The sequence below is a fragment of the Rana temporaria genome, chromosome 2 (genome assembly GCF_905171775.1).
Source record: "Rana temporaria chromosome 2, aRanTem1.1, whole genome shotgun sequence".
Classification (NCBI taxonomy): Eukaryota; Metazoa; Chordata; class Amphibia; order Anura; family Ranidae; genus Rana; species Rana temporaria.
In genome coordinates, this window is record NC_053490.1 from 468,184,354 (window position 1) to 468,212,245 (window position 27,892).

Sequence of the window (27,892 nt, forward strand, 5' to 3'; positions counted from 1 at the left end):
GAAATCCAGGAAGTCATACAGTCTGGCTTCATGATGCACACACTTAAGATGGCCCCAGTCAATTTCTATTTTATAAAGTGTCTCAATGCTGTAACAACCTAACAAAACGGACCTTAGTTTACAGACTAACTTTACTAGAATACATTAAGCTTGTGTATTACAGGGGTATTTATATTTAAAAAGTGCAATTGTGGCCGGAACTCCGCTAACTTCCTGTCCCACAGCCAGTGAAAGGAAGTCCCTCCAAAGTGAGGGAATTCCGAGGTGTCAACAAAACTAGTGTCCCCTTTGGAATATTTCCCCTCTATGGTGTCAGTCCAAAATTCAGGATTTTCTTTTACTTTTGTTCCACCGTAAACAGGACAAATACATACCTCCCAACTTTTGAACTTAAAGGGGTTGTAAAGGTTTGTTTTTTTATTTTCTAAATAGGTTCCTTTAACCACTTTACTACCGGCACGATAATGCTGTTGTTCTGAGAGGACTTCATATGACGTCCTCGCTTAGGGGGTGCGCGCGCGCCGGCACGTTATTGGGAACCCGATGCGCGTGCCCAGCGTCCGATGGCTGCCGGGCACCAGTGATTGCCCAGTAACTGAGCAGGACCATGGATCTCTGTGTGTAAACAAAGAGATCCACGTCCTGTCAGGGATAGGGGTTCGATGCTGTGCCCCTTGTACATAGGGACACAGATCGGTCACCTCCCCCAGTCAGTCCCCTCCCCCTACAGTTAGAATCACTCACTAGGGTACACATTTAACCCCTTGATTGCCCCCTAGTGTTACCCCTTCCCTGCCAGTCACATTTACACAGTAATCAGTGCATATTTATAGCACTGTTTGCTGTATAAATGTGAATGTCCCAAATTAGTGTCAAACGTGTCCGGTGTGTCCGCCGCAATATCACAGTCACGATAAAAATCACCGATCGCCGCCATTACTAGTAAAAAAAATGTAAAAAAAAAAAATGCTATAAATGTATCCCCTATTTTGTAGCCGCTATAACTTTTGCGCAAACCAATCAATATACGCTTATTGCGTTTTTTTTTTACCAAAAATATGTAGAAGAATACGTATCGGCTAAAACTGGGGGAAAAAAACTTTTTTTTATATATTTTGGGGATATTTATTATAGCAAAAAGTAAAAAATATTGTTTTTTTTTTTTTGTTGCAAAAAAAAAAAGGGGTGATCAAATACCACCAATAGAAAGCTCTATTTGTGGCGAAAAAATGATTAAAATGTAATTTGGGTAAAGTGTAGCATGGCCGCGCATAGTCAAAAAATGGCTTGGGCAGGAAGTGGGTGAAAGTGCCTGGTATTGAGGTGGTTAAGCTAGTGCATTGTTGGTTCACTTACCTTTTCCTTCAATTTCCCTTCTTAGGCCGGGTTCACACTGTCGCCGCATGCGGCGCACAGGAGGGGTGCGGTGCGTGCTGGTTCGCTGGTTCAGGTCCGATTTCAGCCTGAATTTTGGGCTGAAATCAAACCTGAAACACACCAAAAAAGCATGCGTTTTTCTGACACACCGCACTGGACCCACTGCAGAGATATGTGAACCTGCTCCATAGAGAGCCAGTCACTTTCTCCTGCTATGCGAATTGAATGAGGGGAAACCCGCATTCAATTCGCATAAGTGTGAACCCGGCCTAAATGTTGTTTTTCTTTGTTTTCTTTGTCTGAATTTCTCACTTCCTGTTCCTCCTCAGTAAGCTATTCTGGCTGACTAACCCTCAGTCAGAACGGCTCGGATGATGGTGGCAAGCTTACTGAGGAGAAACAGGAAGTGAGAAATTCAGACAAAGAAAAAAAAACTTTTAGAAGGGAAATCAAAGGAAAAGGTAAGTGAACCAACAATGCACTAGCTTAAAGGAACCTATTTAGAAAATAAAAAACAAACCTTTACAACCCCTTCAAGAATGAGGGACACTTGAAGGAGGAAGCGACCGACAGCACGCTACATTCACTGTGGCAAAAGTGGGCGTGGTGCGGAGTGACAGCAGGACACTGAGCATCAATGCAGCCTCACTGTGTCCATCAAATTAAGCTTTACTGTGTCTGCAAATGCAGCCTCACTGTGCTCGTGAATGCAGCCTCACTGTGTCCATCAAATGAAGCTTTACTGTGCCCATGAATGCAGCCTTACTGTGCCCATCAAATGCAACTTTACTGTGCCCGTGAATGCATAAGAAGTGGCTTTCTATGGGGGCACTTGCTGAAGAGGTGGAGCCAGAAGTGCTGTCAGGGGACCTCAGAAGAAGAGGATGGGGCTGCTCTGTGCAAAACCACTTCACAGAGCAGGTAAATATAACATGTTCATTATTTGAATTGAAAAAAAATATTGAAGCTTTAATATCACTTTACAGTGGTAGTAAAATCTTTAAAATCAATGTTTTTCCAATCTTCTATCGTCCAACTTTGGTGAACCTGTGCGAATTGTAGCCTCAGTTTCCTGCCCTTGACTGAGAGAAGTGGCCCCTGGTGTGGTCTTCTGCTGCTGTAGCCCATCCGCTTCAACGTTGGATGTGTTGAGCGTTTAGAGATGGTATTCGATGAAGCTGACTTTCATCAGTCTTGCCTACACACCATCAGTCAAAAATCCGACCGTGTCCAACGCGGTGACATAAAACACTACGACGTGCTGAGAAAAATTAAGTTCAATGCTTCCGAGCATGCGTCGACTTGATTCTGAGCATGCGTGCATTTTTCTCCAATGGAGTTCCACACAGACGATCATTTTTTTCTATCAGTTTTTTATCCATAGGAACATTTTAAAACATGTTCTATTTTTTCTCACTGTTGGAAAACAAACTGATGGGGCCCACACACGATCGGTTTGTCCGATGAAAACGGTCCATCGGTCTGTACAGGGCTTTAGTCGGCTCCAGCTTGCTGGCTCTGGTTTTATCCTATAGTCTCCTCCTAAGTCGACACATGTCTGACTTCTCCCATGACCCCCATCCCGGTGGCACTCCCCCTGTTGACGCCTCTCCAGACTCCCTCAGAGACTGCAGACATGATCAGAGGTTGCGGACATGATACCAGAGATGGTTAGAGGCTGCAGATATGATACAGGAGATGTCTGAGGCTGTGGGCATGGTACAGGAGATGTCAGAGAATGTGGGCATGGTACAGGAGATGTCAGAGAATGTGGGCATGGTACAGGAGATGTCAGAGAATATGGGCATGGTACAGGAAGTGTCAGAGGCTTTGGGCATGGTACAGAAGATGTCCAAGGCTGTGGGCATGGTACAGAAGATGTCCAAGGCTGTGGGCATGGTACAGGAGATGTCAGAGGCTGTGGGCATGGTACAGGAGATGTCAGAGGCTGTGGGCATGGTACAGGAGATGTCAGAGGCTGAGGGCATGGTACAGGAGATGTCAGAGGCTGTGGGCATGGTACAGGAGATGTCAGAGGCTGTGGTCATGGTACAGGAGATGTTAGAGAATGTGGGCATGGTACAGGAAGCGTCAGAGGCTGTGGGCATGGTACAGGAAGTTTCAGAGGCTGTGGGCATGGTACAGGAAGTGTCAGACACTGTGGGCATGGTACAGGAGATGTCAGAGACTGTGGGCATGGTACAGGAGATGTCAGAGACTGTGGGCATGGTACAGGAGATGTCAGAGGCTGTGGGCATGGTACAGGATATGGTTAGAGAATGAGGACATGATGGTCAGAGACTGGACTGCAGACATGATACAAGAGATCAATGCAGCCTCACCAGTGCCCTTCATTGCCGCCACAAGGTGGCCATCATTACAGCCTCATTGTGCCCGTCATTGCAGCCTCAAGGTGCCCATCATTGGAGCCTCGCAGCTTCAATCTGCCCATTATTGCAGACTCACCATTCCCATCATTGACGCATCAAAATGCCTATCATTGCAGCCTCATTGTGCCTGTCATTGCAGCCTCAATCTGCCCATCATTGCAGACTTACCATGCCCATCATTGCAGCCTCAAGCTGCCCGTCATTGCAGACTTACCATGCCCATCATTGCAGCCTCAAGCTGCCCGTCATTGCAGACTTACCATGCCCATCATTGCAGCCTCAATCTGCCCATCATTGCAGACTTACCATGCCCATCATTGCAGCCTCAAGCTGCCCGTCATTGCAGACTTACCATGCCCATCATTGCAGCCTCAATCTGCCCATCATTGCAGACTTACCATGCCCATCATTGCAGCCTCAAGCTGCCCGTCATTGCAGCTTTAATGTGCCCGTCATTGCAGCCTCAAGGTGCCCATCATTGCAGCCTCATTGGTACTACACTGACTATGCCCATGCATGCAGTCTCAGCAGCCAGTACCTGGATTACGCACAGCGGGCATCTCTCACTGTGTCTCGGAGCTCAGTATGAAATGTTCGGCCGCACTGTCACAAAAGTCAGGCCCTCCGCATTGAGTTGCTGCCATGTGATTGGCTGATTAGCTATTTGTGTTACCAAGCAATTGAACGGGTGTACCTAATAAAATGGCCGGTGTGTGTGTGTGTGTGTGTATATATATATATATATATATATATAATATGATTCTGTATTGTAATTTCTATTTCTCTCTTTTGAAAAATAACAATAGATGACCTCTAACTTTCTGGACACCTTGATCTGTTAAAGGAAGTTGAAAAATAACTTACTGGCACCATTACCAAGCTAAAACAAAGAATGGAATGAATCTAAGAATGGGTGAATTGTAATACAGGCATACCCCACTTTTAAGTACACAATGGGACCAGAGCATGTATGTAAAATGAAAATGTACTTAAAGTGAAACAATACCTTTTTTTCACTTCTAGGGTGTAGTGGGGGGTCAGGGGCTGTAGTAGGGGGCCAGGGGCTGTAGTGGGGGTGTTAGGGGAACACTGGAACAGGGCGGGCAATGCTCTCGGAGCTTCAGCTCCTTCTACTGCGGCTGCAAAATGTCTGTACAGTACTTGTAAGGCACTTTACATACACTCGCGGGTATGTCCTTACTCGCGAGTGTATGTAAAGTGAGTGTACTTAAAGCGAGGTATGCCTGTATAACACCCTGATATAAAGAATACACAGTACACACACATACACACATGGGGCGCTCTCAATGAGAATCACACATGTCTGAGCACAAACAAAACACATAATGACGGCGTGCCCTCCCACTTCTACCATAGAGGAGGAGCCGCTAATCATTCCTAGCTCAGAGCACCGCCCCATCACTAGCGCACAGCGGAGGATTGTACCCGCCCATCAACACTGCTAGCCAATCCAATCCATAAAACTACCGGCCGCTCCCACCCACAGCGCTAACGGCCAATCCAACCCACAAAGCTACCTGCCGGACCCGCCCACAACTCTACCAGCCAATGACACCCACAAAACTACCTGGCCGATCGCGTCCACAGTACTACACCGGCCATTCAAACCCACAACACTGCTGGCCAATCACAGCTCTCATTGCTCCTATTGTTAATCCGTATTAACAGGAAAACGATTCGCCCACAGTGGAGGTGGGCGTGGCATCGGCTAGCGGTTGGTTGAATAGTTCCCATCCAGATCATGTGATCTCCTGGAGCGGAAAGGGGAAGGTGCGCGGGAGGATTCAACTTGGAGGCGGAAGTCCTTTTAAACGGGTGAGGTGTGTATGAGATCCCCGATTGTTTCCTCCCCCCGCTATTCTGCTTCGCTCACTCATTTCATGACAATGGACTGATAGATGGCAGGAATCCTGACACCAGATGTAGTGTTGTGTGACCCCACTGAGGAGGAATGTTCCTCACTTCCTGTCCCTGTGACACCCCTACCAGAGAAGTGCTTGTCACCTGGAGGGCACAGAGCCATTGTCAGCAGCTTTACATTGTCTCTTCTATTGCACCTTACCAGTCCTCAGATTGTGGTGTCTGCATTCGTTTTCTTTTATCAGGATTTTGTTCCTTTTATTTTCCTTCTGGTGATCCAGGAAATATCTCCCTCCTGTCTAGTCTGTGCTCTCTTCTCTATGGTATCTGTAGACAGCCATGGTTGTCACCCAGTAAGGATGAGCTCTGGCGTGTTCGTAAACCCCACGTGCAGAGCCCGCCAGGAGGTCATCACTGCGCTGATCACAGGCATGGAGACATTGTACGATGTGCGGCTGCAGAGATCAGGAAATGTCACTGCCTGTGATTAGCGCAGCGCCGACTTCCTGGCGGGCTCAGCACGTGGAGTGTGCGAACACGCCGGAGCTCATCCTTATCACCCAGGCTGGACTTCAAACAAGTGGGCCGCTGTATGTACCTATTACATGGGGGGGGGGGGGGGGAGAGTAGTTCACACAATGAGGACAAGGAGGTTTGTGCGTTCTCCTGAACGGTTTCATGAATTAAAAAAATAACAAAACACTAAAGTTAGCCCAATTTTTTTGTATAATGTGAAAGATGATGTTACGCCGAGTAAATAAATACCTAACCCGTCATGCTTTAAAATTGCGCACACTCATGGAATGGCGCCAAACTTTGTTACATAAAAATCTCCATAGGCAATGCTTTAAACATTTTTACAGGTTACCAGTTTAGAGTTATAGAGTAGGTCTAGTGCTAGAATTATTGCTCACGCTCTATCGCACGCGGCGACACCTCACATGTAAGGTTTGGGCGGCGTTTACATATGTGGGCGGGACTTGCGTGTGTGTTCGCTTCTGAGCATGAGCTACCGGGACAGGGGCGCCTTTATATTTTATAATTTTTTTGATCACTTGTATTCTTATTACAAGGAATGTAAACATCCCATGTAAGAGGAATAGTGTGTGACAGGTCCTCTTTATGGCGAGAGGTGGGGTCAATAAGACCCCACATCTCTCCTCCAGACTGGAAAGCATGAGATCGGGAAAAAAATTCAGCGGTCTCATGCTTTCAGCTGCGATTGCGGCTTTGTTTACTTCCGGGTACCCGGGTGTGACGTTATAACGTCGCGCCCGGGCCTCTGACGGTCATAGAGATGACCAGTGAAAATTATTATTTTTTGGGGATTTTTATTATAGCAAAATTGTGTTTTTGTTTTCAAAATTGTCTGTCTTTTTTTGCTTGTAGTGATCAAATACCACCAAAAGAAAGTTCTATTTGTGGGAAAAAAAATTATATATATTTTGTTTGGGTACAATGTCTCACTACTGCGCAGTGTCAGTTAAAGCGATGCAGTGCTGTATCAAAAAATGGCCTGGTCATTAAGGGGGCAAATACACATTCCCCCCCCCCCCTAAAAATCATAAAAAAAATTGAAAAAAAAAATTGTTATACTCACCTGAAAGGGCGGTTGCTATGCGGAAGTAGCTTTTCTTCCACCGTGGAGGATCTTCAGGCTCGTCCTACAGTATTAACCCTTTATCGGCCGCTAGCGGGGGTTAATACTGCACCGCTAGCGGCCGAATCCTGCGGCAAATCCGACGGTTTAGCGGCGCTATACTGCCACCGCGCCTCCAGGCACCAGTGTGAAAGGGGCCTAAGTAAGGATGGAGGCGCCAGGACCGAGGGATCGCCTGCGATTGCCGTCGGGGGACCGACATCGCGGACAAGTAAGTGTCCTTATTAAAAGTCAGCAGCTACACTGTTAGTAACTGCTGACTTAAAAAAATAAAATAAATTGCGGGTGGAATCCCGCCTTAAGTTGTTAAGGTATACTAAATAGCACAGTGCTCACACTATGTCATATTTCCCTTCTTATGGTGTCAAAAACCTGATTGATTGATCCTGCCAGTTCCTGTGTCCCCCTGTCTGTGCTGATCACGGCAATCATGGCTGCTGATCACCGATTAACGTGGTCAGTTTACATGCCTCCGTCATCCTCTGCTCTGACAGCGTGAGAGCGGCTCTCCTACCGCCCCTCTTGCTGCTATTTAGCTCAGGGTTTGACAAATTTGCTTGGAATCTAGGAGCCAGCTAATAAAAGTTAGGAGCCAAAAAACGCACCCCGTCCCGCCAAGCTCGCGCGCAGAAGCAAACGCATACGTGAGTAGCGCCCGCATATGTAAACAGTATTCAAACCTCACATGTGAGGTATCGCCACTATTGGTAGAGCGAGAGAAATAATTCTAGCACTAGACCTCCTCTGTAACTCAAAACATGCAACCTGTAGAATTTTTTAAACGTCGCCTATGGAGATTTTAAAGGGTAAAAGTTTGTCGCCATTCCACGAGCGGACGCAATTTTGAAGCGTGACATGTTGGGTATCAATTTACTCGGCGTAACATTATCTTTCACAATATAAAAAAAATTGGGCTAACTTTACTGTTGTCTTATTTTTTAATAAAAAAAAGTGCGCTTGTAAGACCGCTGCGCAAATACGGTGTGACAGAAAGTATTGCAACGACCACCATTTTATTCTCTAGGGTGGTAGACTAAAAAATATATATAATGTTTGGGGGTTCTAATTAGAGGGAAGGAGATGGCAGTGAAAAATCACATTAGAACTGCTGTTTTTTGCTACTTGTATTGTAATGTAACCTGTAATGCCAACGGCCACTACTTTGATTCCTTCTGCAGGCCTCAGCGTCCTTCTGTGAAGGCCACAAAGCCGCGGCCTCAATTACCGGCTGGCCGGTAATTGAGGCCGTGGCTTTGCGGCCTTCTGCAGGCCTCAGCTTCCCCAGGTGCCAGGTCACAATTTCTTGTCGCAATTGCGACCTGGCGCCCAGATTTTGTCGAGGCCTGATTTAGCTGCATGATGCGGCTAATATACAAATATCCCTGTTGTATTAGGCTGCAATTCACAAAAGTGTATATTTTTTATGAAAAGGCTAAACACCTTTTCTCACAACGCTGCTGTGTGGTCACCTGATCCCCCTGTGCTGACCATCCCCGATCTATGGAGAGAAGAGGGAGGGGCCGAGATTCCCCAGCACAGGGAGGATCATGTGACTGCACTGTGGTGTGAGAAAAGGTGTTTCAGCCTTTTCATTAAAAAAATGAATACGCTGTTGTTAATGACAGGATACCTGGAAGGGATACATGTACGTCATATCAGAGTGACTTTACAATCACTTTAAAGGGGTTGTAAAGGTAAAAAAAAATTCCGCTAAATAGCTTCCTTTACCTTAGTGCAGTCCTCCTTCACTTACCTCATCCTTCCATTTTGCTTTTAAATGTCCTTTATTTCTTCTGAGAAATCCTCACTTCCTGTTCTTCTGTCTGTAACTCCACACAGTAATGCAAGGGTTTCTCCCTGGTGTGGAGAAAGCCTCTTGAGGGGGAGGGGGAGAGAAGGCAAGTTAGGACACTCTCGACTTTGCAGATAAAGAAAGGAGCTGTGTGTTAGTGGGCGTCCTGACACTCCTGCTCGTCCCCTCAAGAGGCTTTCTCCACACCAGGGAGAAAGCCTTGCATTACTGTGTGTAGTTACAGACAGAAGAACAGGAAGTGAGTGTTTCTCAGAAGAAATAAGGACATTTAAAATGCAAAATGGAAGGATGAGGTAAGTGAAGGAGGACTGCACTAAGGTAAAGGAAGCTATTTAGGAAAAACATTTTTACCTTTACAAACACTTTTAAGGTGAAAACCCTCCAGTACTAGTTCACCCCTTTAGAGGAGTACAGATGTCATTGCTGACCTTCTGAAAATGTTAGTTGTCTGGCCTGGAAATAACAAACAAAGACAAATCTCCTGCGCTCCGGTATTTTTGGAAGATGTTATGGGATGGTAAAGTTCAATTAAAAAGTATCTTCCAGAGTCTTGCAGCCCTCCTCAGAATCGTGGGAATTCATGAGACTAAAAAAGAGAATGGAGGGCGCACCGACCTAGTGTGATACTGCTAAATGAATTTTATTAAAATTGTTAAAATAAATCATTGTACTCACAAAGTGGAGTTAAAAATCAAGCCTTGAAAGACGATACAGCAGAAGTCCAACAACATCAGCAGGATACGATATTCACTTGAATCTACGACCGATGTTAGGGATGACGCGTTTTGGGGGCGTACCCCTTTCCTCAGAGCTTGGTGGTCTGAGCCCCACGGTGAGGGAACACTGCAGACCACCAAGCTCTGAGGAAAGGGGTACGCCCCCAAAACGCGTCATCCCTAACATCGGTCGTAGATTCAAGTGAATATCGTATCCTGCTGATGTTGTTGGACTTCTGCTGTATCGTCTTTCAAGGCTTGATTTTTAACACTTTGTGAGTACAATGATTTATTTTAACAATTTTAATAAAATTCATTTAGCAGTATCACACTAGGTCGGTGCGCCCTCCATTCTCTTTTTTCTTTCTTAGTTGTCTGGCCTGTTCATGTGTAATACTTTCTCAGTCACTGCTTGAGAATAAGTATATAGATCAGTGACTAAAAACCTAATCATTTGATCCTTACTAAACCAAACATTATCTAGGGCAGTGGTCTCCAAACTGTGGCCCAGGGGCCGTATGCGGCCCTTTGCGTGCTTTTTTTTCTGGCCTTTGGGGCACAATTCCTCCCAATGAGCTCAACTATGGGGCACAATTCCTCTCACTGACACCAAAGATGGGGCATGGTTTACTCCCACTTATACGGGACATTTCTACTCCCGATGGTTCCAGTCAAATGCAACCCCCCCCCCCCAGAAAATGGTATGAATTCTTTCCATAATATTCCTTCCTGGTCCTTGTAGGAAAATACCTCTTTGTCTTTTAGGGGGGGCTCCTCCCTTTCAATGGTGTGCTTTATCACCTGGACATACCAGACACCGTCACCGGGGATAATCTAATCCCAAATGGTTCTGCTTCTTCTAAAGAGTCTTCGGCAGACAAATCTTTTGACATTCGTCCTGAAGTCTGAAGAGGGGAATTACTAGTAGACGGGCCCGACTGGGAGAGATCAGTATCTTTGTTCTGAAGGGGTTGAACCATATTTTGTGGTGGTAGAGTAGCCGCTAACTCGCAGAAGGAACCTTCCTCAACTTGTGTAGGGCAGCGACTTGTTGACTATTCAGATCTGTCAGCTACGTTTTTTCTGAAACCGTTCTTGCAAACCAGCTTATCTGGTAGAGGGGTAGCTCCTCAAGACCAGCACTTTTTGTCTGTAGTATGAGCTGCATAGGAGGACCTGTTTAACATTATCATCGAAAGTAAATGAGAATCCAAAATTTTGGGTTGTCGCCAGAGCAGGAATAAAGGGAAAATCTTCCAGTGGGGTCACAACCGGGGATTTCCCTCCACTGTAGAGGGATTTCCTCTGTTTGGACTATGGGACAGGAAGTGAAGGGAAATCTCCCTTATGGGACACACATGGCAAAAACAACTGATGGATTTTAACCCTCCCTTACGCTTTGCAATTCTTTTTAACCACTTAAGGACCGGAAGATTTGCCCCCTTAATGACAGGCCATTTTTTGCAATATGGCACTGTGTCTTTTTAACTGACAATTGCGCGGTCGTGCAACGCTGCACCCAAACAAAACTGGCATTCTAACCCCCCCCCCCCCCACACAAATAGAGATTTATTTTGGTGGTATTTGATTACCCTATTTATACTGACAGATCCCCCGTTCTGGCTCTCTGTGGAGTGATCGCGGGTCGCCGGCGGACATTGTGGCCGCTGTACAGCTATGGCGATTCGCGCAGGAGAGCCAGCCTGACGCCGACGGCGGCTGGTCAGCAAGTACCGCATTTATCGGCGTATACCGCACACTTTTTTAAAATCAGGGGAAAATCTTGGGTGCGCGATATACGCCGATCCCCGCTTCCTGCGCTGTGTTTGAACGCCGCCGTCGACATATACAGAGCGCAGTACACTCAGGTACACTTGGCCAGGCTCAGGTCCCCTTGCGTTCACGCCCTGTGCCGCCTCCTAGCCTTTATGCGAGAGGAGCCGAGCGTGGCCGAGCGTACTGCGCTCGGTATATGGCGGCTGCGTTCAAACACAACGCGGGGATCGACTCAAAAACAGCGCGGGAGAAGCGGGGAGGATACCACCAAGACCGCAGACAGACGCCTGAACGGACAAGGCCGCCGTTGGACACCGGGCAAGACACCGACGAGGGGCATTCAAACTAAGTATTTTCTTTTTTTCCTGAAATTTCCCTTCCAGGTTGGGGGTGCACGCTATACACCGGGCGCACTATATGAAGATAAATACGGTAGTTTTATACTTTAACTTTTCTTGTGTCTTTTCTGTTGATGAGTGGTTACACGTTTCCTGGCACATACGTGGCTACAGTCTACATTGGTTGTTCTGCCCTTGTCAAAAATCAGGATCGCACTTTCTAAAATTAATAATAACTCTTTGTATTTTGTAGGTGATGGCACTTCCGGACACTGAGAGGAGGTCATCTGGCTGGAAATGCTCCAAAACTGCTCTTCAGGAAGAAGATGCCATAAACCTTGTAAAGCAGTTTGCAGAATTGAAGCGTAAAGAAAGGGAAAATGACCCTGAAGTGAAACGCGTAAAGAACAAATATAAGCTGAGGGCCTCGGCTTATGCATCCCCTTGTAATATTTTACACACTGGACGCCAATCTCCTTGTTCTCCAGGCCTGGGGCTTCTACCTCTGCTCCCCTCTCAGAAATGTGAGCCCCAGGATCCTGGAAATGAACCATTTAAACAATCATCATCCTTTCCAGTGAAAAAAATGGACAACCTGGTCCCCTCTGGCGGGCAGCTGCCACACACCCCTTCATCTACTGAGCCTAAACAATGTCATGTACTGAGGGAGATTCAACCCAATGTCAGCAGCTTGCAGGAACTGTCTCAAACTGTCCACAACTCTAGTATATGTAACACAGCTGTAATTATAAGTAATGTAGAGGATGTAAAAATATCCGACCCTTTGAAAGACCCAGAGAATGCGATTCCGATGTCTAAGATCAGTGCACACACAGTGAGTTTTCCATTGTTTTTATATGTACATAGGCTGCTTTAGGCAACTCGGCATTTTGACAGTTTTGATAATGTGAAGTAGGGCAGTCAAATGATCAACGGTATAAATATTTATTTGGTCAGATTCCCAGGATCTTTTGTAATAGTCTCTTTTATTAGACTTTAAAAGTAGGAAACAAGTTACCTGGATTACATAAACTGCAAACAAAGTTCAAGTTTTGCAATCTGCCGTACATCCATCTTAGTCATACATTGGATCTTTCAGTGTTTAAAGGGGTTGTAAAGGTACACTTTTTGTTTCCCCCCTAAATAGCTTCCTTTACCTTAGTGCAGTCCTCCTTCACTTACCTCATCCTTCCATTTTGCTTTTCAATGTCCTTATTTCTTCTTAGAAATCCTCACTTCCTGTTCTTCTGTCTGTAACTACACACAGTAATGCAAGGCTTTCTCCCTGGTGTGGAGTGTCATGCTCGCCCCCTCCCTTGGACTACTGGAGAGTCAGTATGCCCACTAACACACAGCTCCTTTCTCTATCTGGAAGGTACAGAGTGTCCTGACTCTTCTGTAGTCCAAGGGAGGGGGCGAGCATGCCACCCCACACCAGGCAGAAAGCCTTGCCTTACTGTGTGGAGTTACAGACAGAAGAACAAGAAGTGAGGATTTCTAAGAAGAAATAAGGACATTGAAAAGCAAAATGGAAGGATGAGGTAAGTGAAGGAGGACTGCACTAAGGTAAAGGAAGCTATTTAGGAAAAAAATTGTACCTTTACAACCCCTTTAACACAGCTACATGTTTTTTTTACATACAATAGGTATAAAAATATAATGTCGGGTCACCTCAAGAAAACACCCAACCACGGGACAGCAGCTCAGCCTGTGATAAGGACCGGCTTCAGCCAATCTCCATCCAAACCACACCACCGATGCATTTTACATCACCGATAGGGCTTAGTCATGAAAGACCATGAGGCGAAACACGTCAGGGGAAGTTGCTTGTATGGAGACAGGCTGAAGCCATTCATTATCACAAACATAGGCTGAGCTGGTGTGCGGGCGTTGGATGTTTTCGTACAAGGAGTAGCATAGAGTCGGGACAAGCTCTTTCTTCTGCCTGCACCCAATAGTAGGAGGCATCTGATTTCTGGATGCATTTTTACAGAGGCACCCCAAGTTTTGCATTATCACAGCTCATCTCAAGACACATAAAATGTCCACGTCTGTTCTGTGTTTTGTCAAGTATAAGGCAGCTGTATGGTTACATATGTTTACATGTATTACATTGGTACACTGATTTATATTTTTGCAGAAAATAGCGAAAAACAAAGAGGGGGTAGGAGTAGAAAAGTCAAGAATGACATTGTAAAACAAGGCTAGTGGAATAGTCAGCCAAACATTCAGAAACCTTTCCTGGTGTGTTGGGTTCCTGCATTTACCTCATGTGAGGGACACTATTTGCAAGACAATTTCGTTTTTTTGTGTGGGCCTTCTTGGTGTGTGTGTGTGTGTGTGTGTGTTTTCTTTTTTTTTTAAGAATGACTGCTGTTTTCCACCTGCACCAGGCTTCAATGCGTTTTCCATATAAATCAGAAATGTACACACTTCATTGAATCTTGTGATGCTCCAGTTTGATACTGGAGTAGACTTTTCACAGGGAACCTGATAGGACAGAAATATGGGAGGTGTAGTTTCTTATCAAAGGCAGCGTTTTCTAACAAAAGACTGCTTTACTTGCTCTTCAATAGGACATGCTGCATCCAAAAAAACATGATGTAAAGCAAGTCAAACACCGTCTCTGGATTTCTATGGGCACTACTCAGTCAGTAAGATTTTGCTGACCTGCCCTCCACGTGCGTTTCAAATGCACATTGACACAAGCCCTTAACCACTTCATTACTGGGCACTTAAACCCCCTTCGTTCCCAGACCAATTTTCAGCTTTCAGCGCTGACGCATTTTGAATGACAATTGCGCGGTCATACAACACTGTACCTAAATTATATTTTTATCATTTTTTTTTCCCACAAAGAGAGCTTTCTTTTGGTGGTATTTGATCATCTCTGCGATTTTTATTTTTTGCGCTATAAACCTAAAAAGACAGAAAATTTTGAAAAAAAAAACCAATATTTTTTACTTTTTGTTATAATAATATCCCAATTTTTTTATACAAAAATGTAAATTTCCCTCGGTTTGGGCCGATATGTATTCTTCTACATATTTTTGTTTAAAAAAAAAAATCGCAATAAGCGTATATTGATTGGTTTGCGCAAAAGTTATAGCGCCTACAAAATAGGGGATAGATTTATGATTTTTTTTTTTTTTTTTTTTTTATTAGCAATGGCTGCGATCTGCCTTTTTTTTTTTTTGTCAGGCCTGCGATATTGCGGCGGACGTATCGGACACTTTTGACACAATTTTGGGACCATTCACATTTATACAGCGAACAGTGCTATAAAAATGTACTAATTACTGTATAAATGTGACTGGCAGTGAAGGGGTTAACACTAGAGGGTGAGGAAGGGGGTTAAGACCCCATTCACACCTGAGCGACGGCCGCGTTCGGCGGTAGCGGCGTATTTTGCCGCGGGTGTGAAACTTTCAATTTTTTTTTTTTTTTTTTCAAAAGTCTTCCCATTGCTGTCAATGGGAAAACGCCACTGTCGCCTGAAAAAAAGGGTCCGGGACTTTTTTTCAGGCGACAGGCGTTCGGCGTCTATGAGATGTGAACCATCTCCATAGACAGCAATGGGAATTCTCCCCTCTAGCGGCCGAAGCGTCCGGCGTCGGGCGTTTTGTCGCTCAGGTGTGAATGCAGCCTAAATGTGTATCCTGGGTGTGTTCTAACTGTGGGTGGAGGGGACTGACTGGGGGAGGTGACCGATGCTGTGTCCCTATGTACAAGGGACACAGATCGGTCTCCTCTCTCCCTGACAGGACGTGGAGCTCTGTGTTTACACACAGAGCTCCACGTCCCTGCTGTCACCGCCGATCGCGGGTACTTGGCGGACATAGCGGCCGCCAGGCACACGCATCGGCTTCCCAGCGATGTGCCGGGCACAGTGTTTCCCCGCTGCGTGCACAGGGAATGTAAACAACAGGACGTCCACTCGGCACTTGAGTAGCGCGCTGTGGACGTCTTTCGTCTATAGCGCGGATCTCAAGTGGTTAAAGGGGTTTTAAACGTTTGCTTTTGTGTTTAGTTTTTTTACCTTCATGCATCTTGCTTAACTGAGCCAGTTCACCTACTCGGCTCATCCTCTTCTCCACGGAGTCTTGGTGTTGATTGGATAAATTGATAGCAGCACAGCCATTGACTCCCGCTGCTGTCAATTAAATCCAATGACGTGGGGGCGTGGCCGAGTCATACACTCGGCGTCTATGGATGCCGAGTGTATGACACAGGAGTGTGCCCGCAAGGTAACAAGAGCTTTCCAGAGGGGTTATCTAATGCAGGGAGGAGCCGCTGTGGGACCCCAGAAGAGGATGTTCAGGGGCCACTCTGTGCAAAATGAACTGCATAGCGGAGGTAAGTATGATATGTTATTTAAAAAATACCTGAACCTTTACAATCCCTTTAAGGAGCAGGCTTAAAGGCTCTCAAATGTTCTTAAAGGCTAAGTTCACCTTTTGAAAAATAAAATAACAAATGCACATTTTTTATTAATAATAATATAATTATTATTTCTTTCTAAGGAGTCTGCAGAGCATTGTACTCACGATCGGCAGACCCTCAGGATAGCTGTCTGCCCATACCTTCGTCATGGATAGGTAGTTACTTGAGAGCAGGAGGATCAATGAACTATGAAGACGGTCACCAGTGCACTTGTAGTTTATTGATGATGGTATTTGTAGTCTATTCGTTCACAGGAAACTGAATGAATCACATGCTTGTATGGCCAGAGCCCTGCATCACTGTGCTGTTTTCAAATTGTGACAGTGGGTGGGGAGAGGATTCCCCCACCTGCTGTCACAGGGAGAGGAGGTGAGTGGGCAGATGCTGTAACATGTTTCATAGGTGAACTCATCCCTTAAATTGGCTGAAAAGAGTCAAAATTGTATATATATCCTGCCGCATTTGTAGGCTTTATCAGTGAGAAAATGCAGAGATCTACACTGATGTGCAGATGGCAGTAATGCACAGCAAGCATTCAATAATAACAACTCATCTGACAGCACTGAACTGGAATTTGGTTACCATTTGCTACTGTGTAGAGCAGGTCACGTATGTGTTCGCTTCTGCGCGCAAGCTCGTCGGGACGGGGCGCGTTTTCTGGCTCCTAACTATTTTAGTTGGCTCCTAGATTCCAAGCAAATTTGTCAACCCCTGGTGTAGAGCATATTTGTGTTACCCTTTGCATCGGCTCATTAAATAGGGTTGTTTGCCAAAATCAATGAAACCTACAAAATATTTTTATTTATTTAAAAAGACTCCATATGCACATGCAAGTTCCACACAAAGCAACTTGGATATTCCTAAAACAGATTGGACAAATGTCCCAGTAAGCCAAAGTGCCTTAAAAAACAACGGAGCATTGTGGGATCTTTCTTTCTTATTTCTGTTTTTGTATATTGCAGGTGATGGCTCTTCCTGACACCGAGAGGAGGTCATCTGGCTGGAAATGCTCTAAAACTGCCCTTGAAGAAGAAGATGCCATGAACCTTCTAAAGGAATTTGCAGAATTGAAGCGTAAAGAAAGGGAAAATGACCCTGAAGTGAAACGTGTAAAAAACAAATATAAACTGAGGGCCTCGGCTTATCCATCTCCTGGGAATGTTTTACACACTGGACGCCAACTTCCTCGCTCTCCGGCCCCGGGGGTTCTACCTCTGCTCCCCTCACAGAAATATAAGCCACGAGAACCTGAATATGAGTCGTCTGATCAGTTTTCATTTAAAGACATGGACAATATAGTCCCTTCTGGTAGGCAGCTGCCACGCAGCCCTTTATTGGCTGAGCCTGAACAATGTCATGTACTGGGAGGGATTCACCCCAATATCCAGAATGTAACCAGTATGCAGGAACTCTCCCAGACTGTTAACTCACCTGGAATTCGAAGTAATGAAGAGGATTTAAACATGCCTGACACTTTGGAAGACCTAGAGAAAAGGAATCCATTGTCAAAGATCAGTGCACACAAAGTGAGTCCTTTCATTGAGTTTACTCCAAGTACATAGGCTGTTTGTTTTTGGGGTAGCTTAAATACGTATTAAAATTGCTTTGCTGCCCTTCCTCTACACTTTTAAAACTAAAAATAGCGCCTAAAAAACTCCTCCCCTGCCTCTCCAGTGTGAAAACCAGAGTTCTTTCACACTGGAGCGGTGCGCTTGTAGGATGGGGGAAAAAAAGTCCTGCAAGCAGCATCTTTGGGGCGTTGCGGGAGCAGTGAATACACCGCTCCTAAAGCGCCACTGTCATTGAAATCAATGGCCAGTGCTGCCAAAGCAGCGGCCCTTTGCAGGCGCTATTAAAGCGGTTGTAAACCGCATAAACTTTTTTTTTTTTTTTTTTTTAAACCTGCAAGGCAAAAGGCATAATCAGCCAGTATGCACCGCATACTGGCTGATTATGAAATACTTACCTCGGAACGAGGTGAGGAACACTTACCTGGTTCACGCCGAGCGAGATGTCATCTTGCTCCGGCGTGTCTTCCGGGTATCGCCGCTCCAGCGCTGTGATTGGCTGGAGCGGCGATGACGTCACTCCCGAGATTTAAATTCGGCAAGGTCCGGCGGCTGCCGGTCCTTTAGCCGAGGATCCCCCCTGCACATGCGCCGCTGCAATCAGCGGCGCATTGCGGGGGGGAATATCTCCTAAACCATACAGGTTTAGGAGATATTCTTGATACCTACAGGTGAGCCGTATTATAGGCTTACCTGTAGGTAAAAGTGACAAAAAAGGGTTTACAACCACTTTAACCTTTTTTTCAGCCGGTAGCATGGGTTAAAAGCCCCCTGCTAGCAGCCGAAACGCCCCGCTATAATGGCAGTAAAGCACTCCCGCCCCAGTGTGAAAGTGCTCTAAGTGTTACTAAACCCTGGACCCTGCAGTCACTATATCTGGTCTTGCACAGTACATGGAAATTCAATTATTTTAGTAAATATAATCTGCTAAATACCTTTTTCTTATCAGCAGTATAAAGCAGTCTTGTGACTATCAGTGTCTTGTTAAAGCTTGTAGGAAGAGTTTTTTTTTTTTTTTTTTCTTCTTCTGCAACAACTGTCCTATAACGATGCAGGACCCCCTGACCCTCTGTCTGGACAGTGCTAATTGGCCCTGTGCTGATCACATGCCCCATCCCAAGAAAAAAAACTCTCTAGCAGTACACACCAAACTGAGCATGTGCAGCTTGTCCCCTGGCTCTGTATTATCAGGAAATTATTAGGAGCCAGTGGAAGGACGAGAAAATCAGAGAAGACAGGTTCAAATAACCCTTTTACACAATGCAGAGGATTAACCCCTTAGGTTCCACTGTGAGTATAACTAGCATGCTTTATTGCATATACAGACTGATTTTACTATTGTGGGTTTAAAACTTTAAAGTTAAACTTTAGTCAAAAATAAGTCCTGCTAGAATTACTGCAGGCTGGCTCCTTTTGCAGGTAAAACATTAAAAATAAGTGCCTATACTGTGTAAAATCCAATAATACACTGCATCACCCTGCTCTGCACATGCTCAGTTGCTCTCTCCTTGCAGGCACTGTTGAATTTGTAGAGAAAGATCTGTTGATAGCCTTGAGGCCCCTTTCACACCAGGGCGGGAGGTGTGGTGGCGGTATAGCAGCGCTATACTGTCGGAATTGCCACGGTATTCGGCTGCTAGCGGCCGAAAAAGGGTTTATACCACCGGGTATAGCCGCGGTGTCCCATTGTCTTAAATGGGAAGGAGCGGTAAACACACCGCTCCAAAGATGCTGCTGGCAGGACTTTTGGAACGGTCCCGCCACAGGCTTTCACACTGAGACTGCAGGGCAGGAGTTTTTCAAGCGGTATTAAGGCACTATTTGTAGTGCTAAACCGCCTGAAAAAATCCTTAGTGTGAAAGGGGTCTTAAGTGGAATAAAACCCTTCTATCCTTTACCTCCAAAGAAGCTGCTTCTCTTTGATCTGCAAATGTGATCAGTTACAAAGTGTATGCAGTTTTCTGCAGGGGGGGGGGGAACTGATGTGACATCAACATTGTGGTGTGAACAGGGCAAAAGAGAAAGTGATGATCTCTATCTGTGCAATGAAAACTGGTGTCAATGTTCATAAAGACTCACTAAAACACGCATGAAAACTGATGTTAAAACTGCACGTTTTTTCCATTAGTTTGTAAGCATGCATGGTGTGAAGGAGGCCTTGGATGTCCTTGTTGCTGAAGTAGATTGTGTGACACACACACACACACACACACACACACACACACACTGAAGTGGCTGGGTGTGTATGATATGGTACTTTTAGCAAACAATAATATGAAGCACATGGAGTTAGGTTTTTGAACCTTTTTTTTTTTGTTTGTTTGTTTTTTAGTAGACGCTGCCTGTGTACAGTATACAGAATGCACGGCTCCAGTTTGTACAGTAAAAGTTATAACATGTAAGAAAATATTACCCTCTTTTTAATTTTAGGAAACTACTGAAGAGGTGAAGGTCTCGAGCCAGACTCATAATATCAGGAGAATAAGTGAACTACCTGTTCAAGGCAAGTATTTATTTAATAAAGTGGTGACCAGCTAAAATGTTCATTTATTTATCCATTCAATTTAAAGTTTTAAAATAATATTTAAATTTGACAGTATTAAAATAAAAATTTGAAAGGATGTAATCTGACATCTTTCTAATACCTGTTTATTCAGTAGCAGAGAATCTAGAGAATAAAATGGCGATCATTGCAAAATGTTATGTCACACTGTATTTGCGCAGTGGTCTTTCTTTTTTTTTTTTATTCTAAAGTGTATTTTTGTGCGTGTACTCGAGAGGAGCCGGACTGCAGGAGTTGGGAGTAGGAAGGCCTCCCCCAGAGGCAATCTGCCACCTTTCTCCATGCCCCGGGTGGCAATGGTGGGTGTGTGAGGGGGTCCTCCCACACAGCCCGCCCTACCTGCTCCGCTTTGAAGCCCAACGGGGCAGAGGGACTCCCTATAAGGGAGTGAGAGGATTTGCCCGCTCAACCAGCCCCGTTAGTCCTTCGCCTCTCTTTTTAGAGACCGCGTGGTCAAAGTGCGTGCATGTTAACCCAATTTCGAGTGCGTGTAAGTGTGGTGTTTTTTTTTGTGGGAGGGGGGTGGGTGTACTAAGCGCAGGCTTACCTCGCATAGCACACCCACCGGGAGCCGGGCTGAGACCACCAAACTCAATTCACATGTAGCTGAGACCGGGATCCGAACCCCTAGCTGCAGAGGTGAATGGCTTGTCAGCGCAGTGCCAATCGCGTTGAGCCACCGCAGCCCCCCCTCGCAGCGGTCTTTCAAACGCATTCTTTGGGGGGAAAAACACAATTTCATTAATTTAAAAAAAAAAAAAAAACGTAAAGTTAGCCCAATTTTTTGGTGTAATGTGAATGATAATATTATGCCAAGTAAATAGACATCTAACTCGTCATGCTTTGAAATTGCACACATTCGTGGAATGGTGACAAACTACGGCAGTGTTTCTCAATTCCAGTCCTCGGGGCGCACCAACAGGTCATGTTTTCAGGATTTCCCTCAGATCAAACTGCTGTGGTAATTACTAAGGCAGTGAAACTGATAAAATCACCTGTGCACAATAATGGAAAGCCTAAAAACAAGACCTGTTGGTGCGCCCCGAGGACTGGAGTTGAGAAACACTGAACTACGGTACCTAAAAAAATCTCCATAGGCGGTGTTAAAAAAAACGGTATCCAGTTACAGAGAAGGTCTAGTGCTAGAATTATTGCTCTCACTCTGACGATTGTGGCGATACCTCACATGTATGATTTGAACACTGTTTACGTGCGGGTGTGACTTGCGTGTGCGTTTCTTCTTTTGCTGCGCGAGCTCTCGAGGACGGGGACGCTTTCAAAATTAGTTTTTATTAAAAAATTTTACTTTGTCACTTTAAAAAATAAAATATGTAACACTTTTATTGCTGTCACAAGGAATGTAAACATCCCTTGTGACAGTAATAGGTGGTGACAGGTATTCTTTATGGAGGTATCGGGGGTCTAAAAGACCTCCAATACCTCCTTTGCACTTTAAAGTATTTAGAGCGCCAAAAAATGGCGCTTCTGAATACTGTATATATTTTTTTAAACGGCATCATTGCCAGCCAAGTAAACCGGAAGTGACGTTATTCCAGAAGAGCCGACCGTCCGCTCTAGTTTCCAGCCTAGCATGCAGTCGGCTTTTGTCTTTCATTTGTAACCTACTTTTATGAACAGGAAAATCACAACGGTAACTACATTCAGCTGATTTTCTCAATTTGAATGAGAATTTTCTTAACCACTTAAAGGCGAGTTCCAGCCATTTGTATGTTTATTAAAAGTCAGCAGCAACAAAAAGTGTAGCTGCTGGCTTTTAATAAACAGACACTTACCTGCTCCAGCGACGCGCCGGCCGGGGCTCCGCTCCTCTCCCCCCCTCCCCGGCCGGCGTCTTCATTCTCAGTGTGGGCACCCGGCCGTGACAGCTTTCGGCTTCACGGCCGGGCACCCACTGCGCATGCGCGAGCGGCACTGCGCATGCGCGAGCGGCCCGGCGCCGCGCCGTGTAATTGGCCAGGAGATCGCCTAGGTCCTGTGACGTGTCCTAGGCGATCGCCTACAGCAGCCCCTTCCTGAAGGCGATTATGCTTAGTCGCCTACAGGAAGGAGGAAGTGGGACAGGAAGTCCCACTCTTGCTGAAGCCCCCACTCCCCCCCCCCAAAAAAATTACATGCCAAATGTGGCATGTAAGGGGGAGAGGAGTGGGTTAAGAGGAAGTTCCAAATTTGGGTGGAACTCCTCTTTTAGGACCGAGCCCCATTTCTCTTTCGTTCATGGATGGACACAGCCTTAATCTTGACATAGTGGGATTAGCCTATCTATCTTTAGGAGTGACTAGGCAGAAGTGTTAACTTCAAAGCAGAACTGTCCTGCCCAGGGTGCGGTCCCACTGACTATATCCCCTCAGCCTGCACCAAGCAATTCAGTTTTTTCTGCCAAACTCAACAAACCTGCAGACAAAGGTACATCCGCATGAAGGTTTGCCCCCACCCATCTCTCAGGTGGGGGGACGTCTTCGCGAAATCGCGATCTGGTGGACATCTCGGGTCCCCGATCGGTGGGTTTGCAAAGTAGTGTCTTCAGGGTACAAGATAGAGCTTCTATCCTGCCCACCAAACAGATTGTTTTTTCCCTCCAACCGCCAGCTACAACCGACTCGTCAGGAAGCCCTATTTGGGGCAGTACAAGACCTGCTGAAAGCGGGGGGCTATTCCTGTCCCAGTACAGGATCGGTTAAGGGGTTTTACTCCAATCTGTGCATAGTACCAAAGAAGGAGGGCGTTCGCCCAATTCTGGATCTCAGGGCCCTCAATTGCTTCATGTAGGTACAAGATTCCGGATGGAATCGGTTCGCTCTGTCGTCACTGCCCTCCAGCCGGGGGACTTTCTGGCATCCTTGGACATCTGGGATGCCTACTTACATGTCCCCATATGCACAAAGCATCAGAGACTCTGCGCTTTGCGGTCGGGGAAGACCACTATCAAGTTGTGCCTCTCCCCTTTGGCCTGGCATCGGCACCAAGGGTGTTCACCAAGGTGATTGCCCCAATTCTCGCCCTACTAAGACAACGTGGCATCGCTGTCGTGGGCTACTTGGACGACCTGCTTCTGAGGGCCGCTTCAGCCTCAGAATTAGAGGTGAGCGTGTCTATAACATCAGACCCTCAGACACTTGGGTTGCTACTGAATATTCAGAAGTCAGTAATGGTAACGACTCCATGCCTAGTATATCTGGGATTGATTCTAGACTCCTCAGAGGCAAAGGTTTGCTTTTCGGTGGAAAAGTTGCAGACCCTTCAGGCTGCGGTGCGGTAGTTGACATCCCAGAAGGGTCGTCACTCCGCTTTTCATGTGAGTCCCGGGCCTCATAGTGGCCTCCTTCGAGGCGGTACCATAAGCGCAATCTCACACGCTAGTGCTACAGAAGGAAATTCTGTCCAGATGGGACAAGCGCCCATCATCCCTGGATTATCTAATCGGGGTGAGCCACTTGGTCAGGGCCTCCCTTGTTGGTGGCTGACCTCACCGACACTTCTGTCCGTGAAGTCGTTCCTTCCTTTCACTGGATAGTCATCATGACGGACACCAGCCTTAATGGTGGGGGAGTCTGGGGGGTTCAGTCGACCCAGGGTCGCTGGTCTCCAGAGGATTCCCATTTGCTGATCAAGGTCCTGGAACTTCGGGCGATCAGGCTGTGCCTCTCCACATGGTCTCAGAGGCTACGAGGGCATCCAGTCAGGATCCAGGTGCCTCAGAAACACCGTTTGAGAACATTAGGGAAGTTCCCTTGTTGACACTTTCTCAGAAAGTGGTCCTTTCGGTGGCTGTTATGTCAGTTAAGAAAAAAGAAAAAAAAAAAATTATATATATAATTTTTTTTTATTTTTTTACACTGTTCTTTTTTTAAAAAAAAAATAAGTGTAAATTTTATTCCTAGTACAAGGAATGTAAATATCCCTTGTAATAGAACAAATCATGACAGGTCCTCTTAAATATGTGATCTGGGGTCAAAAAGATAAAAAAAAAATGTCCCTTTTAAGAGCTATGGGCGGAAGTGACGTTTTCACGTCGCTTCCGTCCCGCTAAGGTATGGAGACGGGTGGGGGCCATCTTCCTCTCACTCGTCTCCATACCCAGCACGAGAGAGGACCTGATTGCCTCCTCCACTACCGATGGCTCCGGTAAGCGGTGGAGGGCGCGGGAGAGCGGCAGGGGGCCCCCCCTCTCCCGCCACCAATAACGGTGATCTCGCAGCAAATCTGCCACAGAGACCACCATTATCGGAAACCGGACCGCCAGCTGAAGACGAGGATATCTGGGTTATGGCAGCTAACAGCTGTCATAACAGAAATATCCCTCTTCAAAGAGAGGACGTATATAGTTGTGCGGCGCTCCGGAAGTAGTTACAATGTAAGACTTTGTTAATATGTAGTACAAAGTGGAAGGTGTAGGTACTCATTGCATTGAATTGCATTTCAGTTTTAGAGGTGCCATTACTGGAAAAAAAAAAACTGGTTGCTTTGTTTTATTGACATTTGCCTTATAGTGTGAGGCTAATGTTTTTTATGCTCCTGTTTTGATAAGAGGTAGCTTTTTTGTTTATATGCATTTTAGATGATTTTGAAACGGTTTTCATTTATATTTTGGTGCAGGGTTGAATCAAATGCGTATTTCAGGAATATTGGAAAAGATGCCTGGCTATGAGTGTCGCGGTGAAGACCTGGAGTTCCTGACATACATGAAGGCCAAAGTACTGAAGGTAATCACACTACCTTAAACACACATGTAAGCTTTTTGCTGCCAGGGCTGTTTTGCACACATGCTTAAAAATGTATTTGAGGCCTGAAGATTGCATAGACAACACCAGTTCCAAAAAAGTTGGGACACTGTAAAATCTGCATAAAAACAGAATGCAATGGGCTACAAGACCCATATTTTATTCACAATAGAAAAAAAGAAACCCTATTGTATGTTTAAACTGAAAAAAAAATACTATTTTAAGAATAAAAAAAAATGGTCATTTTGGAATTGATGGCAGAAACATGTGAGGCTGCAGAACTCAACAGGCATATAGTTAAAGCAGATTTCCTGATGTAAGTACAGTTTTCATGCTGGAAAGCAACAGCAGCTTCCAGAAGTGGCAAGATGGATGCGGCTCCAAACAGCATTTGCTGACGGCTTGGTAATGACAGGAAGTGGAGGGAATGTGGCTACATGTTTCCACACGCCTGCTGCGCTCTGCAGCCTCACAGTGATGCTATGGAGGTCTATATGGGTTTTTTGACCAGCCTTGATCCAATTTTATCTAGTGAGTGCATTTTTGTTGTCTTTTATTTTTTGTAAAATCGAGATATATAATGTTATACTTACCTGCTCTGTTCCCGTGCATTTGCACAGAGCAGCCCGGATCCTACTCTTCTTAGATTCTCAGATCCCTCTTCTGTGCTCCTGGTATCCAGAAAACGCATTTCAAAAAAGTTATACATTGATTTTCATTTTAATGATTGAAAAACGTATTTCATCCCCGATCAATCGGCAAGATTTCTGGCTCACAGGTGTCTTCTATACGGATAACAATCTGAGATTAGGAGCACTCTCTCTTAAAGGGAGTGCTCCTTATCTTAGCTTGTTACCTGTATAAAATACACCTGTCCACAGAAGCAATCGCTCATATTCCAATCTCTCCACCATGGCCAAGACCAAAGAGCTGTCCAAGGATGTCGGGGATAAGATTGTAAACCTACACAAGGCTGGAATGGGCTACAAGATAATCGCCAAGCAGCTTGGTGAGAGGGTGACAACACTTTTATTATTATTTTATTTATTTAAACGATTATTTGCTAATGGGGGGGGGACAAACAGACGTGACATCAACATTGTGGTGTGAACAGGACAGAAGAGAAAGTGATGATCTCTATCTGTGAATTAAAAAAAAAATATATAAAAACTGGTGTCAATGGGCCAGATCCTCAAAAGAGATATGCAGGCGGATCTGCTGTTCCGCCTACGTATCCCTGTTTCTATCTTTGGAACTGATCCACAGAATCAGTTTCCAAGAGATAGACAGAAGATCCGGCAGGTGTAATAGTTTTACACTGCCGGATCCTAAGATGCAGTACCGCGACCGCCGCTGGGGGCATTCATCGTCGAAATTACGCGTCGGGTATGCTAATGAGGAGTTACGTCGATCCTCCAAGCTTTTTCGCGTTCGATACGTCGCCGCTACGCTAGTTTCCCGTCGCTTAGTTACACTTTTGTAAATCAGCCCTACTTTTACACAGCAGGCGTACTGCTATGTAAAGTATGGCCGTCCTTCCCGCGTCCAATTTTTTAATTTTACGTCGATTGCGTAAGTCGTACGGAAATACGCTACGCGCTGATCAAAAAATGACATCACGTCGCGCAAAGCACGTCGGGAAATTTGCGTCACAAGCATGCGCAGTACGTCCGGCGCGGGAGCGCGTCTAATTTAAATGGGACTCGCCCCATTAGATTAGGAACGCCTTGCGCCGGACGGATTTGAGTTACACCGCCGCAAATTTCCAGGTAAGTGTGTTGTGGATCGATACCTAACTTAGGAAATTTGCGGCAGTGTAACTTAAATCTGTTAAGTTACGTTGCGCTGCGGGGCTGTGGATCTGGCCCAATGTGCATAAAGACTCACTAAAACGTGCATGAAAACTGATGTAAACTCGTGTCTCTGCAAGTGAAATCTGCACAGTGTATTTATGCATGTATGGCGTGACCGAGGCCTTGGGTGTCGTCGTTGCTGAAGTAGATGTGCGACACACCCAGCCACTTCAGTGAGTATGATATGGTACTTTTAGCAAACTATCTCCTCACATATGAAACGCATGGAGTAAATAGTATGGAACTTTTTTTTTTCTTTTCTTTTAGTAGACACTGCTGTGTACAGTATACAGAATGCACGGCTTCAGTTTGTACCGAAAATGTAAGAAAATATTACCCTCTTTTTTTATTTTTTTTTATTTTAGGAAACTACTGAAGAGGTGAAGGTCTCGAGCCAGCAGACTCATATTATCAGGAGAATAAGTGAACTACCTGTTCAAGGCAAGTATTTATTTAATAAAGTAGTGACCAGCTAAATTGTTAATAAAACTTTAAATTGAATGCATAAATATATGATTTAATTTTAACAGTATTAAAATAAAAATGAAAGGATGTAATCTGGCATCTTTCTAATACCTGTTTATTCAGTTTAAAGACACATTTGTGTGTGTGTGTTGTGTGTTTTTTTTTTTTCACCGTATGAAAAAAGGACTCTACTGGTACCAGGGATAAGGCGCATAATAACTTTTTAATATATTTTATTTACAACGTAATAAAATACACAAGTGATGATAATCCCTATTAAGGTTATATCTTCATTGCTCAAGAGTATAAA

General features: G+C 45.2%; 1 protein-coding gene across 5 annotated transcripts in view; it reads left to right on the top strand.

Annotated features, from left to right (window-relative positions):
• Positions 1-5,375: 5,375 nt before the first annotated feature.
• Positions 5,376-27,892, top strand: part of LOC120927788 — a 32,296-nt gene continuing 9,779 nt past the window's right edge. The window contains exons 1-6 of one of the 5 annotated variants that reach the window (XM_040338701.1): positions 5,376-5,608; positions 12,205-12,786; positions 17,357-17,920; positions 20,393-20,465; positions 25,140-25,246; positions 27,483-27,558. In XM_040338701.1, the coding sequence (XP_040194635.1) occupies positions 12,208-12,786; positions 17,357-17,920; positions 20,393-20,465; positions 25,140-25,246; positions 27,483-27,558 (1,399 nt within the window). In that variant the 5' untranslated portion in view covers positions 5,376-5,608; positions 12,205-12,207. Of the gene's footprint in view, positions 5,609-5,658; positions 5,921-12,204; positions 12,787-17,356; positions 17,921-20,392; positions 20,466-25,139; positions 25,247-27,482; positions 27,559-27,892 lie in introns of those variants that run through there. The other 4 variants (XM_040338702.1, XM_040338698.1, XM_040338700.1 and 1 more) reach the window with 4 other exon arrangements.